We start from the raw sequence: 17,350 nt of genomic DNA, 5'->3' as shown, positions 1-17,350 counted from the left end.
ATATTTGAATTTGCAACGGTTTTTCTTAGCCAAGTCACAAACCCGCATTCGGCTGGCCTTCGGCCAGCTTCAGGGAGGTCATCGCATCCCCTTTTTTTCAGTGCATGATCGTTGCGGGAATTTAAATCGAATTTTTCGATGTTCTTCCGGTTATTCCAATCCCCAATGGATTTTTTTACAGTGTATATTCCGAACATTCCAATCTTCCAATCGGTTTTCCATCTGTCAAACAAACGTAAACAAAACATTCAAGTAATCGCGATTTTTGTGGATTTAATTTGTGAGAATTAGTGAATTATTTAATTAGAAGATGCCAAAAGTAGTCTCAAGGAGTATTGTTTGCTCTGACTCCAAGGATCAAGAAGAATACAATGAGACAAAGCCACTGAATATCTACTATTGCTTGTGTGGAATGATGTCCTTGATTTTAGGTTTGTTCATTTTCAAAACATCAATTGATAAAAGATAGTTTTCTCATTGCATTCATGAATATAATTTTACCTTAGAGTACAATATTCAGTTAAAGATATCAGATTACATTAAAAGTTAACATAAAAGTCTCAACATTTAATAAGGACACTTACTATTTTATATTATGATCACTCTGTGCAATGGCTGTTAAAATCACCTGTATATATACAGGGATGTGGAAATCTTGGAATGGGTGGCGAGGGCCAACTCTCATTTGGAGGTTTATAAACATTCACAACATTGACACCGGATACATTCAGAACAATTATTTCAATATTGTTAGAAGTTGTAGCGAGAAGAACTTTAATATCGTTGAGATCATTTTGTGCATAGGTGGCTACACCATGTATACTACTATTTACCGCCGCTACTAATTTGTATCCGGGGATTTGTCCTCTCCTATTAAGATCATCATTATCCTTGGTGTGTGTTTCTTGAAGGGCTATGATATTGATGTCTTTGCATTGCAGAATCCTGGAAAGGTACTCGCATTTTGATTGCGATATGCCCTCAATGTTCAAATGGCATACTTTTAGTGTTCTTCCTAGGTTACGCGATGCAGTCTAACCATACGAATATATATATATTATGATCACTTGAACTAGACCTCTCGGCACTATCAAAGATAAGATGAAACCGAGGAAGTGAATAAAATATGCAAGGCCTTGTTTGATTTTCTGCGAAATTTAAAAATTATCCTTGAGCTCCTTGAGGCAATGGGGATCATACCGGAAGAAATATGAGACATTTTCTTTACAAGTAACATAAAATGGTATCAATCTGTAACGACCAGTAGGGGAATTCTGTAACAGTATAACAATGTCGTATGACTAATTTATTTTTTTTTATGTAGTTAATTCAGAAGACCTAATCAAAAATCCAATTCGTATCAGTTACAAAGAACTTGATAGAAGTCCTTACAATGGCCATTAAATGGTTCCAATTCCCAAAGTTTCTAATCCAAAAACTCCTTCGAACTTTAGGCCTGTTAGCCTTCTTCCTGTCCTCTCAAAAGCTTCTAAACTTATTCTACCTACATGAACAAGTCTCACAAACATCGAACCGCAAATTCACTCCTTTGTGACTCAGGGCTCCGTTCAGTAATAACCTTTCGAAGAGAGACACGTCAAACTTATTCGAAAATCTACCGGAAGCATAAAGTGCAAGTTTACGTACTCTTCGCTTTAGCGCTGATTGTTCTGCCATCTCGAATTTCGGTATTCGAGACACACTTCAATCGTCAATGTCAACAACAGTGTGGTTCAAGATGTTTTCATTCTCACTTCCCCTTCCTATAAGGTGAATCACTAAAACCAGCGACGTCACAGAGAAACTATCTACGTCACTATGGCTACTCGGGTTTGGCGGAATTCAAAACTTCGGATGGCGCCGAATAAAAATTAATAAAGACCGATTTTAGCTGAGATTCTTTACAATCTCAGCTTTTGTGGTCACAGGTAAAATCCGACCTTGTCAGATCAGGCCCAAATTTTGGATGTACACGTTTTGACACACATAGATCACGAAAATCATGTGCGCCAAAAAATCTATTTTCATGGACGTCCCGTCCCGTCCCGTCCTGTCGAAAATCGATTTTGGCGCACATGATTTTCGTGATCTATGAGTGTCAAAACGTGTACATCCAAAATTTGGGCCCGATCTGACGAGGTCGGATTTCACCTATGACCACAAAAGCTAAGATTGTAAAAATTCTCAGCTAAAATAATAATAAAAATATATTTTATTTTTTTCACGGACGCATGGAAATATTGAGAAATTCTCAATTTGCATATTCTTATCAAAAATATTTCCCTCATGAATTTTGTCAAAAATTATTTTTCTATATCTTGAGTGAAAATGTTTCTTTTTATGTTGGTAAATTTATTTTCCCAACAAAAAACGTTTTTTGATATTTTGAGTTGTTTTTTATGGGAGTCCTAATACTAAAAGAAATATTAAAAAGATTTTCCAGATTTTCATAATATCTTGAGGATTTTGCGTTAAATTTCCTCAAGAAAATGCCAATTTTTATAAAATTTTCTGTTTTCCACCACTTGAGCCAGGAGCCTAACGGCGTTATCACACTTGCATATTAAAATTTTAATGTGATTCACATTAATTGTTGCTTGTGAGCATCCAAATATGTTATTTGTGTCTTTGAGTCACTTAATATTTGGGGTTTTTCTATTTATTGATAAAGAAGTGGACTTGGCCTGCAAAAATAAGTTTAAATTTACCTAAAGCATAAATATTTTTCACATTAAAAAATTAAAGAGAAAATCGCATTAATTTTTCGCATTAATGCTATAAATCAATTTATATCAAATTTTGCGGGCCAAGTCTACCTTTTTTTTATCAACAAATAGATCAAATTTTGAATATAAAATGATTCAAACACACAAATTACACATTTAGACTATCACCAACGACAATTAATGTGAATCATATTAAAATTTTAATGCGCAAGTGTGATAATACAGTAATACTCATAACCAAAAACTTCATGAAAAAAATAACATTTTTATGCATAATTTCGATTTGTTTTGTAAAATATCTTGATAATGCTAATAGATTATACAATGCAGAACCATTTAAAACAATTTACAATCAAAATTTTCATTCGCTTAAATGTATTTTAAGTATACTTTTGAGGTAATTTATAAAGCCCTAAAACCTATACTTCAATGTCTCATAACGCGTGGCATTTTAAAATGTTAAAAATATTTTGGATTCAGCTAAAGACCCGCAAATATTCATCAAGAAAACTATTTGAAATGGGGTGTAAAACCCTATCACTTTCAGCATAAAATGGTTAAAATTTTGTACAAAACTCGCATAGCGTAAACAAAAAATCGTTAAATTTGTGAATAAAACTCAAATTACTTCAGCATAAGGCAGTAAAAATTTAGAGGAGAACCCGCTAAGGTCTAGTATAAAACGATTGGGATTGTGCATAGAAATCGCGCAATTGAAACATAAAATGGCAAAATTATGCTTAAAACCCTCATAGGGCCAGGATAAACCTCGGGCAAATTGGATACGAAAATTTATGTTCTGATAATTTTGCACAACCACAAAATATTTTTGGACCATCCGGGAAAGGCTTATCAGAGATGATCTTATTATACTCAGTGATTGAGTTTGACACACTGTCCAGGAAGTTGATGGAGAGATTTCTCATGGATTCGTTCTCGTGAGATTTAATTTCACAGAGTAGGAAATGGTCACATCGGTCACATATACGTGTGCTTCCTTCAGATCTTTTGCTCCTCTTTGACAAATTTAAAACACTACAAGACACCAGAAATCACCACGACTGATAAGATGAAAAATAATTCCTTAAATTTCTGGAGTCATTTGTTCAGTGACTGACTTGCAGCAAGTCTTTGAGTGTCAATTACTGTGTGAGAATGTAAAAGACAAAGTGAAAAGATCTGCGTAAGGCAGACATTATTATGTATAGATGATTTTTTTACTTGCATTTCTTCCGGAAGCTCCAGAGTTGTTTTTATACCGCAATTTTCTCATCCTCGCTCCAAATGAAAGTTGAGCTTCCGGGGCTTCCTCAATAGCCCAATTTCCATAAAAATATAATTAATGGGTTGACTATTTTAACTTAAAATTAATAAAATCACTTAAATAACTCCGATTCCAAAATCAAAACAAGCGAGAGTGAGGTTATGTTTCATTGTCCCAAAGTGTCACAATAACGAGCCGACAATGCGTGAAGAGCCGACACTCAATTCATCTCATCATTTGGATTTAACAATACTAGAGATTCGATAGTATCGAATCGATACTAGCGAGAGTCAAAGTTATCATTTCACCCCAGATTTTTGATCAGGAGACTCGACTCTACCAAACGTACCATGTGAGATCCGTGTGCCAAAAATCGTGTTGCACAGTGTAATTGAAATTTTTAACTGCTGGAACTTTACCGTGGAACCATTACACGTCTTATATGAATGCAATGAATACAATATAGTGAGAAATGTTCAATTTAATATTTGTTATTGATTTTTAGACTGCAATATCGAAAAGCTTCCCCTACGTCAGGAAGATGGGGCAAGAGTTATTGATGGAGCTCATCATGCCCATAAAATTACAAGTATCCCAGATGAAACAACTTATATTCGGAGGCCGAAGGGAATTGAACGGCAGTTCCGAATGAAATGCAAACGTTGCTCCCTGCCACTCTACTATCGTCACAGCACCAGCAGCAATGTGACATTCATTTTCCGGGGAGCTCTTGTGTCTTCTCGGGTAGCATCGGAAAATACAACAATTGGAAATTCCTTCGATGTTTACCAGCAAGTAGCTCAGACAGCTCCACGTAAAATCATGGTTACGAAACACACGAAGAACATGGGCAAGTTTAGCTCAGTAACAGTGTCGACAATTGATGAGGAAGAGGATGAAATTGAAGCAGTATGTTTTAAGTTAAAAATTTAGAAAAAAATTTTCAATTTTTAACTCAAATTTAACATTTTCAGCGTGAAATTGCCGACAGTTATGCGAATAATGCGAGAATAATTGAGAAGCAATTGCAGAGAAAATCTGGCAAAGGAGCAGAATGCCCGCAGAAAGTTGATAATGAAGCTGGGCCAAGTCAGAGCAAAAAACCCCGTGGAACTCTTATCGATAAATAAATTGTGACTAAATAAAGAAATTATTTAAACACCAAATCGAGATATTTTTTTATTTTAAAACATTTGCCTGACACATTTGCCTTGATCTCAAAATTAAGAAAATGATAGGTTTGTTAGTACTTCACGAGAATGTCTTCTACGGGTTTCCTGTGAATGTCTGGAATCTCACAGTCGTCAGCAGCATAGCCAACTGGCAGAAGTACAAGAAGTTTTTCTTGTGCAGGCCGTTGTAGAAGAGTCCTTAGAGCGGGACCACAATTGAGGGGAGTGGTCACCAGAGAATTAAGTCCAGCACTTTGAAAGGCACACAGAAGGATTCCTACCGAAATAGCCACGGAGATCTCATTGTAGTAGTGCTGTTTCTTCTTGCCATCAGCACGATAGCTGTAGGCTTGCTTGAAAACCAGGACGAGATATGGCGCATCCGTGAGATATTCCTTTACGTAATTTGTCTTCAGGGGCGTAAGATCCGTTGTCCATTGACGTGACATACGTTGAGCATAGTTTGTGTACTCTTCCTGCTCAATTATCTCACGGATTTGTTGCTTTATCTCACTGTCTGATATAATGCAGAATGTCCAGGGCTCTGTGTGAGCGCCACTTGGTCCAGTGCCTTATGAAAAAAAAATAAAGAAGTTGTAATCTCTCTGGGTCAAATGTTACAATGGTGTTGCTCTAACTGTAAAAAGAGAGCTATACTTATACAAAACTTTGATTGCTTATTACCCACGATACCCGAATATTCATTAGACATTAGAGGAAAAAAGGGAAACCTTTTCCCCCTCCTCTTCCCCTTCAAAAACATGTTTTTTGGAATTGTTCGAAAACGCGACATTCGAAAGTACCGTTGAATAATTTCTAACAACAATTTTTCGTGGTCAAAGGTTTAAAAGGCTCTAGAAGCGCAGTTTTTAAGCGAATGTGGTCGTATTTGAGCTCGTTAGAAAGGTCTTGGAATTTCTCACAAGACTGAACCGATTCCAAACTAAATTTAAAATCCAAAACCTAATTATATTACTTCTAAGGCCTTTTTATATGGAGCTATTTGAAACCAATTATTAAATTGATCTCGGACTCAGCTCACAGTGCTCCGAGGAAAAAAATATTTAAACAAAAATTTAGTATATTTATCCCTCCATGCGGAAAGGTATCTTATAATACGGAAAACTTCTCACATTTTAAATATTTAGCACATTTAGCATAACCGTACTGAGTGCAAAAAAATTCCCATATAAATTTAAATCGAAGTATGAGAAAGTGACTTCAAATTTCAGGCAAATTGCCAGGGGGTTCTAGATATTCTTACACCTTGATAATTCGCCAAAGTGGTTGAAGTACAGTAGAGTCTCTTAAATTCGAACGCTCGGGGGGTATTTTTGACATTTCTCACCTCCCAAATTCGAACGATTGTTTCAAAATTAACGAAATTTGTGTGAGATTAAATTGTACTTTGAATCAAATTCCCGTACTTTCTTCGTAACATACTTCCTTTTCATTTTACACGACCATAATGTATGTAAACATTCAGGAAGAAGCACATAAATATGATTTTCATTCATCAAGAATACGAACTTTCTAACATAACCTCACAATTGACATTTTGAATCCAAACGTCGTTCGAATTTGAGAGATTCAGATTTGAGAGACTCTACTGTACATCCTGTTCGAATTTCGAAATGTTCAAAGTGTCAAAATGTATTGGTCTTCACTTTGTTATGAGGAAAAATACAAAGCAACAATGTTTACTGCTTCTGTCCCATTACTTAATCACTCCATAATCACTGAGTAAGTATACTTTTGCGAGCTTTTTACTGTGATATTTTATAAATTTTCCATACCTTTATGAGAAAATTTCGTATGGAAATTCGAAATTGAATTCGAATTACTCAAACAGCAACGACATGTCGTACAAATAGAGTTCCATTTACCTTTTATCCAAGGTAGAGTAAATTTAAGCTAATTCAAAACCTCTTCCAAATGGAAATTTTTCGCTACTCCAAATGGAAACATAATTTTTTTCCATGATAAATACCTACAGTATTAAATTCTTATTTATATATTTTCTATACCTCAGGTTCATTATTACGTTCTACCATGTTTTCTAATGAAAAACACAATAGGGTGATTGTTTTTTATTCGTTTTACTTAACATTAATGTAACATTCTAGCAAAATTATGTGAAATTAAATATTAATCTTTATTGTTAATGATACCTGAAGTTTTCAAATGAAATAATTACCTATTTCGTGAACAAAAAGGGGTTTCTGAAGTGTCTGCAAATGCTTCAATAGGAAACACCGGAAATATAATTTTTTGGGAGAGATTTTATTATTGTTTTAGATGAGAAAGGAGAAAAGACCAGGAACAAGAACAAATCCTGCACTCAAGAGCAACTCAACTAAGTTTTGGAAGCTTTTCGTCGCGGTTTCACTTATATACTGTTTGTCTCCAATTAGAAACTTTCCCATGTCTCCATTTGCATTAATTTGTTTCCAATAGAAGCATATTACACTCGCGTATTTTTCTTGTATTTAAGAAGTTTTCAAATTATATCTAAAGAATTTTCACTAAAACAGTAACATGCTAGAAGAGTCAAGGAGCAAATTTATGTAATTCTCTTCAGAAAAAATATGAACTTAATGTGTTGAATATTCTGTCAAAGATTTTCTTATTGTCTCAGATAGGAAAGGAGAAAAGACCAAGAATAAGGGCAGAATCACATTGACAGTAAAATGCTCAACGTATTTCGTTAATTTACGCATTTTCATTGCAATTCTCACACAAATTCTCGATTACCGTATTACCTTATCGCATACTCGGTAGCACTAGGTTTAAATAATATAAGAAAATTGAAAAAAATAAAACGAAAATTCGATAAACGGTGAGCAAAAAAAAACTATGCTTAATTTCTCGTACAGTTGTTTTTGCTTACCGTTTATCGAATTTTCGTTTTATTTCTTCAATTTTCTGATACTGTTTTCACCTAGTGCCTCCGAGTATGAGATAAAGTAATACGGTAATGGAAAATTTACGTAAGAATTGCAATAAAAATGCGTAAATTAACGAAATACGATGAGGCTACGGCGAACATTTTATTGTCAATGTGATTCTGCCCTAAGAATAACTTCTACACTCAAGAGCAACTCAACAAGGTTTTGGAAGCCTTTATTTGTGATTTAATTTACACTGTTTGTTTCCAATTAGAAAATTTTCCTTGTCTCCATTTGGATTAATTTGTTACCAATTGCAGCATTTTACGCTCGCGTATTTTTCTCGTATTTAAAGAAGTTTTCAAATTATATCTAAAGAATTTTCACTAAACAGTAACATTCTAGAAGAGTCAAGGAGCAAATTTATGTAATTTACTTTAGAAAAAATGAACTTATGTGTTGAATCTTCTGTCAAAGTTAAAGCGTCTGGATCTGGAAATGGTTCTGAATTAGGATATTTACCCTACTAGTGGAAAGTGCCCATGCTTGATACCATTGTAAGCTCTGGAATGACTAAATTTTGTATGTTTCACAATAGAGGCGCTCAGAGCAAAAAAACTCTAAGTCGTATGCATGTCCCTATTAAAATAGCTTTTTTTTGCTCTGAGCTCCTCAATATATATGTGACTCATCGCAACCATATTTTAAATAATGGGAAAGTGGCCAGTTTTTAAAATATATTGCGGAGTCACACACATTTATTGAGAAACATAGGAAAAATTTAGTCATTACGAAGCTTCCAATGGTATCAAGCATGGGCACTTTCTAACGAATAACTCGCAGTAGGCAAATTTTACAGGAGAGCGATTTGAAGCTGAGATTTTACATTTAGAGTAATAGGATTTTTAAGATTTTTTAAAATCTATAATTTTGAAAATAATTATCTTTCAAGTATAATATTCTCAGGGAAGGTAGAGGGTATAAAACTATATTCTGAGTCGTCGATTTGTAAAAATAATTTCGTATAATTAAATTTGTTCTATTTAATGTTTAACTCTTTCGTCTCTTTTGGGATTCTGAGTACCCAAAGCAGCATATGAATATTCGGTGAAAAACAATGAATTTTAATTATTCAGAACTGATAAAAATCCTATTCTTGTAGATGATTACAAACTATAAGAATGTCCAAATGTAAGATATTTTTTGTAGGACCTCAATTAATTCCTGAGCTTAAATATTTTTGATTAAAAAATGGTGAAATTGGCTTGCAGCATATGCTGCGGTCCGGAAAGAGTTAAGCAGCTTTTTAGGTTTTGCACAAAACCTCACATTGCCGACGACGGACATAACATATGCAGCCAATTAAAAGGTTTAATTAGAAGTTCGAATACTCCGCGAAGTCTTTCCCACTTCTTTTAATCATGTCAATTATATAAATAATATAAAGTTATTCAACACTAATTCTACCAGCAGATTGATTATTTTTTTTGCTCATTTTTTGTTTGTTACATTTACAGAGCCACTTTATAATCGTCTCAGAATGGGTTTGGGTTGCACAGGGGTTAGCCCTCTAGTAAAGAGATAAAATTCTCCCGCGAGTTCTAGAAAACACGTTGGTAGCTCGGACACGATAAATCAATCATCTAGTTTAGATTAATTTTATGATTTTCATGTTGTACGAGATAATATTCTCAATGGTTAAATTTTTGCCTATTTGTAAAAGATCTTACGAAGGGAAATTTACCAAATTGAAGCAAAGTATGATTATTGGATTGGATTAGATTAGAACATCTTGGTAACAAAACTTTGATTGCACCAACCTGCTGCATGAATGCATTTTTCAATAGTTTTCCAATCAACAGGTCTTGTACTATACTTTCTCACACTCCTCCGATCATTGACCATCTCGTAGAACTTTTCAATGCCTCCAGGAAAAGTATTCTTAATACCTTCGTATGGTCGATGGAGAATTCCTTCAAGAGCCGGTGTTAGAGCATCAGAATCATCTGACAAAAGACGATTTTGTAACTTTTTCATACATCATTTCACATTCACTAGACAAAATAATAATTACAATCGAGATCTTCATCGGAAACCCTCGGTTGAGATTCCGTCTCGGATGGATCCAGATCCTTTTCCACACTCTTCTGAGGGGCCACGACTTTATTGGGTTTCCGGGAAAAATTCAAAAGCAAAATACTTAGCCCGAGAGTAAAAAGAGGCAATAGATATTGCCAGTACTCAATGATAAGATTTTTCTGCGAAAGCAGGTCCATTTTCACTTGTGTCCCATTCAAAACTGATGAATTCTCTTTTGCAGTTATGGCTCTTAAAATGTTCAATTTTTAGCGCCTTCCAGCCCGATTCCAATATAGATTTCCACATCCAAGATTCTAACCGCTTGGAAATTCCAGGGCGGAAACGTCAGCATTTGTTATCCGGCTGCCTTCCAGGCATCTGCAAGTGCTTTGGAATAAAACTCCACATCAAATCTGTTTTTTCCGTCCACAAAATGCGATGTAGTGTTTGAAAACAGTGTTTATCAAAGAACAAACATCAAAATGCCGAGATTACCATCATTAACAACAGTTTTAGGTGTAGCATTTATGTGCTACATTGCACATTCCATTTGGGTGTTAGCCCAAATATTCTCTGCGCCTGTTTGTACTCGAGAACCATGCTTCACATCCTTTCTGGCCAAGGAGAAGCTGCCCCGGCTACAGATGGCTCTTTTTACATCAACCACACAAAATCCCCTTGCAGCAGAGGCTACTGAAGTGGCTTCTGTAAAACCGTTCAACTTCAGGGAATCATACACCCGGTAAGTTCTCATGACTGTTCTGTGACAAAAATAACGAAGCACAGTTTTTCAATTGATTTTTTTTTTCTGATTTTTCATTTTATTCCTTTATTATAACTTAAAAATACTTTATTATAACTTTAAAAAAAATACCCAGAATATTTACCTAAATTATTAAAATAATGTTAAAGCACGGCAGAAACTAGGACAAATTTGGAACATAGGAGAGCAGCAATTCAAGGATAATTTCTGTAAAAGGAAGGAAATGTTTAACAGTTTGATAAGAAGCGCAATGTTCTACGGATGTGAAATTTGGGGTTACGAAAATTGCGGGGAGCTGGAAGTATAACTCAGAGAAAATACTTTATATGGGTACTAGGGCTTAAAGAGCGCACAAAAAGCGCAATTTTAGAGTCTGAAACTAAAATAGAAAGGATAGCAACAGTAGCAGCTAGAAGAGAAATCAAGTTCAAGAAAAATACTATAAAGAGTCCGAATAAGATCTCGAAAGAGTCTGTAAAAGAGATGAGAAGGCATGATCAACGGGAATCAACATGGAAGTAAAGTTGAAGAAAGTTCCTATTGGTTACATCGAAATGATAGTAAATACAAGATTAAAGAGTTACAAAAAAGAGATCGAGTGGCTCTGTCAAGGGCTCCGTTTAGTACCCAGGAACGAAAGTTCGCAGTTTGTACAATACACGCCATTCGCGAACCTGTTGGTGTATGCCTTATGGGAATTTTACATTGGGTGACCCTCAAAGCTCGCTAACTATGTTCGCGATTTGTAACGTTGGTGAATAATTTCAGGTGGTTAAATTGGGGTGGGGAATTATTCAACCGTCATGAATTTCAAATATTTTCAACGATTTTAATAGAAACTATTAAAATTGGTTAAATTTATATTTATTTGCAATTTTTACAAAATAATTACAATGTAATAGTATCTCACCAACTGGAGCACCACATAGGCTGTCTGCTAAGGCCTTCTCAGCTGCATTATTTCTATAAAACGATACAAAATAGAAATAAAACTTCTAATTCAAAGACAAATAATTTATAATTGTTTTTCAACTCAACATATACAGTGCCGGACAAAATTGTACCAATGTTTCAAAATTCTTATAAAGGATTTAATATCTCAAGATCTAATCTATATTTTAACTGAAACTTTTTTTTCTTAGAGAGCTTTATTATAAGGCTACAAATTGTGCCTTATTAGAATTTTTTAGGAGAAGGACTAATATTAGAATAATATTAGCAGCGAAATTACTTATAAAGCTTTTACGAACTGATGTAGTATCATAAAATTTAATACCAAAATCGGACGATAGGGCTGTAAGACCATGGAAATATTTAATATAGTGCAAAATACGTAAAATAACCACCTGAGATTGAAAAGATATTGAAAAATCTTAAGAAACGTCGGTTTAATTGACGAATTATAAAAGTAGTTGAAAACTGTTTTAGTTTCTTTTACATTTCGTTCTCTTTCTCTGCGTTACCGGTCATTCAGCCAAGTATTTTATGATTCAATTATCATGTTCTGAAGCTGATGTTGCTTAGGATATCGATTTTGATTAGTTTGAAAGGCTAGCCAACAGTTTAGACCTCGCGGAACGGATTTTTTTGCAAGCATACAGCAATAAATGGTAATAAACTGTGATTGGAGTCCGGATTTTATAGTCTTACCACTGGATCACGTCTGGATACGTAGTCTGATCTCTGTGATATGGCCTACATCATGTTTTGCAGCCATTTTGTTGGACAAAAATCCGTTATTGATACACTTTTTCATATAAGAGCGTATTTTACTCAAATCTACCATTACTTAGGTTGTAAGTGAAAAAATTCCGGAAGTGTTCATGCAAATTGCATTAATAACAGCCAGAAGTCATTATATTAAATTCATTTTTACGTAAATAGTTCATAAAATAAAATTTTAAAACAAAAAGTATCGTTTAGGTACAAGTGACAAAATTGTACCAATGCATTCTTTTTTTAAAAGGCTCTACAAAAATATTAGTCCTTCTCCTAAAAAATTCTAATAAGGCACAATTTGTAGCTTTATAATAAAGCTTTCCAAGAAAAAAAAGTTTCAGTTAAAATATAGATTAGATCTTGAGATATTAAATCCTTTATAGAGAATTTTGAAACATTGGTACAATTTTGTCCGGCACTGTTCTTGTATTATAATAGGGGACATTTATTTACCCCAAACTGTAGTCTGGGGCTCAAAAAAGACTCTTCCGGAAGTGGTACAATATTTGCAAACACTTTTTACCTCTCAATGTGATGAATTATAATATTTTTTACGCGAACTTCAATCATTACTTTAATTTGAAGCATCTCAAGATAATTCCGGACAGAAATACTTCTTGGGAGACCCAAAAACAGAGACGACGCCACCCCAGCGTCTGTTTTTTTTTTTGACAATTTTATTTCACTTTATTTCTTGAAAATACTTTGGAAAATATCAATTTTTCACTACTTTAATATATTATTTAGACTTTCCTTAATAAATTCCTTGTAAAATCTAACTAAACGTGCTAATAAAATCGCTGGAAAATCACTTTTCATGCGCACTACACTCGCGCGTCATAAAAAATCCGCCATAACTGCTCAACTATGTGACAAACCACGAACATAGTTAGCGAATTTTGAGGATCACCCAATGTAAAATTCCCATAAGGCATACACCAACAGATTCGCGAATGGCGTGTATTGTACAAACCGCGAACATTTGTGGTGGAGTTCAGTAGCGCCACAGCAATTTGGTGGCCACCGCTCAGAATTAAAAACAGTTTTCATGGTGACCACCAGGCTCTGAATAAATTGGGATGCCGCCACCGTCGCGGCTTTCCCCAAAATCTTTCGTTGCTGGGTAATAACTTGATTCCAAATAACCGGGTTTTTAGGATTGACGGTTAACCGGTTTTGGATGGCTCTGAAACCGGTTAACCGGTTTTATACCGGTTTTAAATTTAGGATTAGATTATAGAATTTTGAGAAATTTTTCAGAATTCTACTTTGATGTAATATTTAACACATAAATATATTCTTTTTCTCAATTAGTTTAGAACTTATTTATTTTTTTGCTTTATTTTGTATTTAAAATAATTCAGAAAATTTCAGACTGCAGAAAAATTACTGGGGGTTTTTCCAATAATATTGTACCGTAGAAAAATTAATGCAATGTAGATTTCCGTAAAAATAACTATCTTTTCACACAATTTATTTTTCTAAACTCTTTCCGGACCACAACATATCCAGCGAACGAATTTCAGTATAACTCACTTTATTGTAAGTCTTAGTGGTCAAATATGATACTTTTGTAGAGAAAGATTTTTTTCGCCTCTGGGAAATTGGAAAACTCATGGGTACTCTCGTCCCCAAAAGAACGAAAAGGAGACAAACTTCAATTTTCCAAGGGCCAATAATATCGATTTTGTGAATTATCAGTTATAACATATTGAAAAATTAGTATAAATATAGACATTGCTTTGTGTAATATTCCGGACACTTTGAGTGGAATTTCGGCCACCTTTTTTCTGACCACCTTTTGTGAAATAACGGATAGCACATTTTAAAAAGTTATACAGAACGAGTTTAATATTTAATTTAGTATATTTATATGACCCACAGAGAAAATGGGATAATTTAAATATATATATAGTTTTGCTACTTCTTCGATAGCTGTTTAGCTTTCAATTTTATTGGAGAATTCCATTAACATAAACGGAAACAATCTTTAATGAAGACTAATCAATTTTCATGAAAAACACAGAAGGATAACCTTGTGCACTTCACTACAAATTACAAGACTGCTAGAAACATAATCGATCTGTCACATTTTTTGTAAGACTGTTTCCACACTGAGTTTTTACAACGCAATTTTAATTCAAAGTATACCTAAAATTTAACAATATTTGTGTTAATACATCCTAAAATGAATAAATATTTAAAAGAAAAATGAATTCATTGACTATTCGAAGATTACATACATAATTTTACAAAAGAGTCTCTCAAATCTGAATCTCTCAAATTCGAACGACGTTTGGATTCAAAATGTCAATTGTGGGGTTATGTTGAAAAGTTCGTATTCTGGATGAATGAAAATGATATTTATGTGCTTCTTTCTGAATGTTTACATACATTATGATCGTATAAAATGAAAAGGAAGTATGTTATTACGAAAAATTTTCAGAAAGTACGGGAATTTGATTCAAAGTACAATTTAATCTCACATAAATTTCGTTAATTTTGAAAAAATCGTTCGAATTTGGGAGGTAAGAAATGTCAAAAATACCCCCCGAGCGTTCGAATTTAGAAGACTCTACTGTAATTAATTTATTTCCATGGCCGAAATTACACTCAAAGTAGCCGAAATTAGAAGCTGGCCGAAATTTGGCACACTTACCCTAACCTATAGTTCTTATTGATAGAGTAAGTAGATTTCGAAATATACCAAAAATTTAACGATTTTTATGTAAATATTTTAAAAAGAATAAATATTTAAAGAAAGGACAAAAATGACAAAAATCATTGTCTATTCAAAGATTTAAATTAAAACATAATTTAACTAATTTAGTTGTGTGGCCGAAGTTACACTCAAAGTGGCTGAAATTAAGCACAGTTCCATTTTGCCCTTTTTGCTGCCTGAAAATTGGACATTTTTTGCATTTTATTTTATTTTACAGGAATATAGACATTTCAATTCCGGCCAGGACAAGAAGAAATGGGACTCTCTACATGCACGTGGTGCTTGCAGTTGACGATGGTGAGCCAATTCTGTGGAATCGTCGACGGGATGACTTGGCTGTGATACACAGAATCCCACTGACTGAGCATGTCATACCCAGGCATACGACATTCAATCTTATCACGGATGATGGACAGGATGTTGGGCCAAAGCCCAAGCAACAGCATCGTCCTGTGAGTCATCTAAAGCAGAAGGTGCACTTTGGGATACTGGCAGACAATATCACACTGTCGCAGTATGATATTCCGGCTGAGATGTCGGGCCTGGTGCGTGTAACCAGGCACAATGAGTACTTGCCAGTATTCCAAAGTGACATTCTGCGGGATCGTTTTGAGGATTTGCTGGAAATTAAGCGTGGCATGGAGACATATTCGCTCGAGATCACGTACAGTCCATTGGGTATTGGGAAATTTCGTCTGATAGCTCATGTGAATCACGCAATGCGTTCCCTCGAGACACTTGGCTTCTCCAAGAAGGACATTGACGAAGTTAAGGGGATATTTTCCGATACGAATGTCTACATTTTATGTGGAACGGTCTTTGTGGGTAGTATTCATTTGCTATTTGATTTTCTTGCCTTCAAAAATGACGTGAATTTCTGGAGGAAGAAGCGCAATTATGCAGGATTGTCCGTGAGGACAGTTCTGTGGCGGGGTTTCAGTCAAGTGATAATCCTATTGCATCTTTTGGATGAGAAAACATCCATGATTGTACTGATTCCCGTGGCAGTTGGGACGCTAATTGAATTGTGGAAGTGCAAGAAAATCCTGAGGATTGACTTTAGTCTGAGGCATGGCTTCAAAATTCGCCAGCAGAATGAGATGAAGGTGGAAAAATTGACAAAAGACTTCGATAAGTTGGCCATGAAGTATTTAAGCTACCTGCTGTATCCACTTTGTGCAGCTGGTGCAGTGTATTCACTACTCTATCAATCGCACAAGAGTTGGTATTCTTGGGCGATAAACTCCATGGTGAATGGAGTTTATGCCTTTGGGTTCCTCTTCATGCTGCCACAACTCTTCATCAACTACAAGTTGAAATCCGTGGCGACGCTCCCATGGCGTTCATTCATGTACAAAGCCTTCAACACCTTTATCAACGATATCTTTGCCTTTATTATCACAATGCCAACAGCACATCGTCTAGCATGCTTCAGGGATGATGTCATCTTTGTAATCTACCTCTACCAGAGATGGCTGTATCCAGTAGACAAGAATAGAGTGGATACATCTGAGCACATGGATGAATATGAAGAAGTGCAGAAGGACGCTAAAGCAACTGATAAGAAGAATGACTAAAAGATTTCTAGTGAATTGAATTCATCGATTTGTTGGTCGGAAATTAAGTAATTTCCGGATTATTAGCTTCACTTTGAATAAATTATAACCAATATTGGCACATTCTCAATTCTATCATCATTTTATTCCTAATTTTTATTTATCTATTTCTCCCTTTTCGCTCACACACATACGCAATTTTTTTTTTGAAGGATAAAATTGATGATGACAAGACAAACTCTTATAATATGAGTGAATATAAAAAGGCCACTCCAGACAATGGAGAGAAACTAATCAATCAATCATTTTAATCGCTTTTTTTCTCGAGGGTGCTGAAAACTATTACATTTCCTAACACCATTTGACTTTGTAGCTTGTCGCCGAGGGCGGGGTGTTACGATGTGAGAAGGAGAAAAATCAAAATGTTCCAGAATTGATGAAATATTAATTCGAATTGGGAC

At 34.7% G+C, this 17,350-nt stretch overlaps 3 protein-coding genes across 3 annotated transcripts; 2 read left to right on the top strand and 1 right to left on the bottom strand.

Moving 5' to 3' along the window:
• Window positions 1-224: 224 nt before the first annotated feature.
• On the top strand, window positions 225-5,171 carry LOC129803383 (STING ER exit protein). The gene is made up of 3 exons (XM_055849871.1): window positions 225-431; window positions 4,496-4,899; window positions 4,965-5,171. The coding sequence occupies exons 1-3, from the start codon at window positions 311-313 to the stop codon at window positions 5,118-5,120; spliced, it is 681 nt and encodes a 226-aa protein (XP_055705846.1). The 5' UTR covers window positions 225-310; the 3' UTR covers window positions 5,121-5,171.
• On the bottom strand, window positions 5,144-10,354 carry LOC129803382 (iodotyrosine deiodinase). The gene is made up of 3 exons (XM_055849869.1): window positions 10,125-10,354; window positions 9,871-10,056; window positions 5,144-5,733 (listed from the first exon to the last, which is right to left on the bottom strand). Exons 1-3 carry the CDS (start codon window positions 10,324-10,326, stop codon window positions 5,234-5,236), a joined length of 888 nt encoding a protein of 295 aa, XP_055705844.1. The 5' UTR covers window positions 10,327-10,354; the 3' UTR covers window positions 5,144-5,233.
• Window positions 10,355-10,467: 113 nt separating this feature from the next.
• LOC129803381 (lipid scramblase CLPTM1L) lies at window positions 10,468-17,019 on the top strand. The gene is made up of 2 exons (XM_055849868.1): window positions 10,468-10,871; window positions 15,551-17,019. Exons 1-2 carry the CDS (start codon window positions 10,612-10,614, stop codon window positions 16,908-16,910), a joined length of 1,620 nt encoding a protein of 539 aa, XP_055705843.1. The 5' UTR covers window positions 10,468-10,611; the 3' UTR covers window positions 16,911-17,019.
• Window positions 17,020-17,350: the final 331 nt, after the last annotated feature.

Source organism: Phlebotomus papatasi, chromosome 2 (assembly GCF_024763615.1).
Source record: "Phlebotomus papatasi isolate M1 chromosome 2, Ppap_2.1, whole genome shotgun sequence".
Classification (NCBI taxonomy): domain Eukaryota; kingdom Metazoa; phylum Arthropoda; class Insecta; order Diptera; family Psychodidae; genus Phlebotomus; species Phlebotomus papatasi.
This window is presented reverse-complemented; position numbering and strand designations above follow the sequence as displayed.

Bases quoted from the DNA above. Each gene is read 5' to 3' on its own strand.
- LOC129803383 (XM_055849871.1), top strand. From the start codon at position 311: ATGCCAAAAGTAGTCTCAAGGAGTATTGTTTGCTCTGACTCCAAGGAT. The intron at 432-4,495 runs GTTTGTTCATTT...ATTGATTTTTAG, and splicing joins AATGATGTCCTTGATTTTAG to ACTGCAATATCGAAAAGCTT. The intron at 4,900-4,964 runs GTATGTTTTAAG...TAACATTTTCAG, and splicing joins AAGAGGATGAAATTGAAGCA to CGTGAAATTGCCGACAGTTA.
- LOC129803382 (XM_055849869.1), bottom strand. From the start codon at position 10,326: ATGGACCTGCTTTCGCAGAAAAATCTTATCATTGAGTACTGGCAATAT. The intron at 10,057-10,124 runs GTAATTATTATT...GTCTTTTGTCAG, and splicing joins TTCCGATGAAGATCTCGATT to ATGATTCTGATGCTCTAACA. The intron at 5,734-9,870 runs GTTGGTGCAATC...TTTTTTCATAAG, and splicing joins AAAATGCATTCATGCAGCAG to GCACTGGACCAAGTGGCGCT.
- LOC129803381 (XM_055849868.1), top strand. From the start codon at position 10,612: ATGCCGAGATTACCATCATTAACAACAGTTTTAGGTGTAGCATTTATG. The intron at 10,872-15,550 runs GTAAGTTCTCAT...TTTATTTTACAG, and splicing joins TTCAGGGAATCATACACCCG to GAATATAGACATTTCAATTC.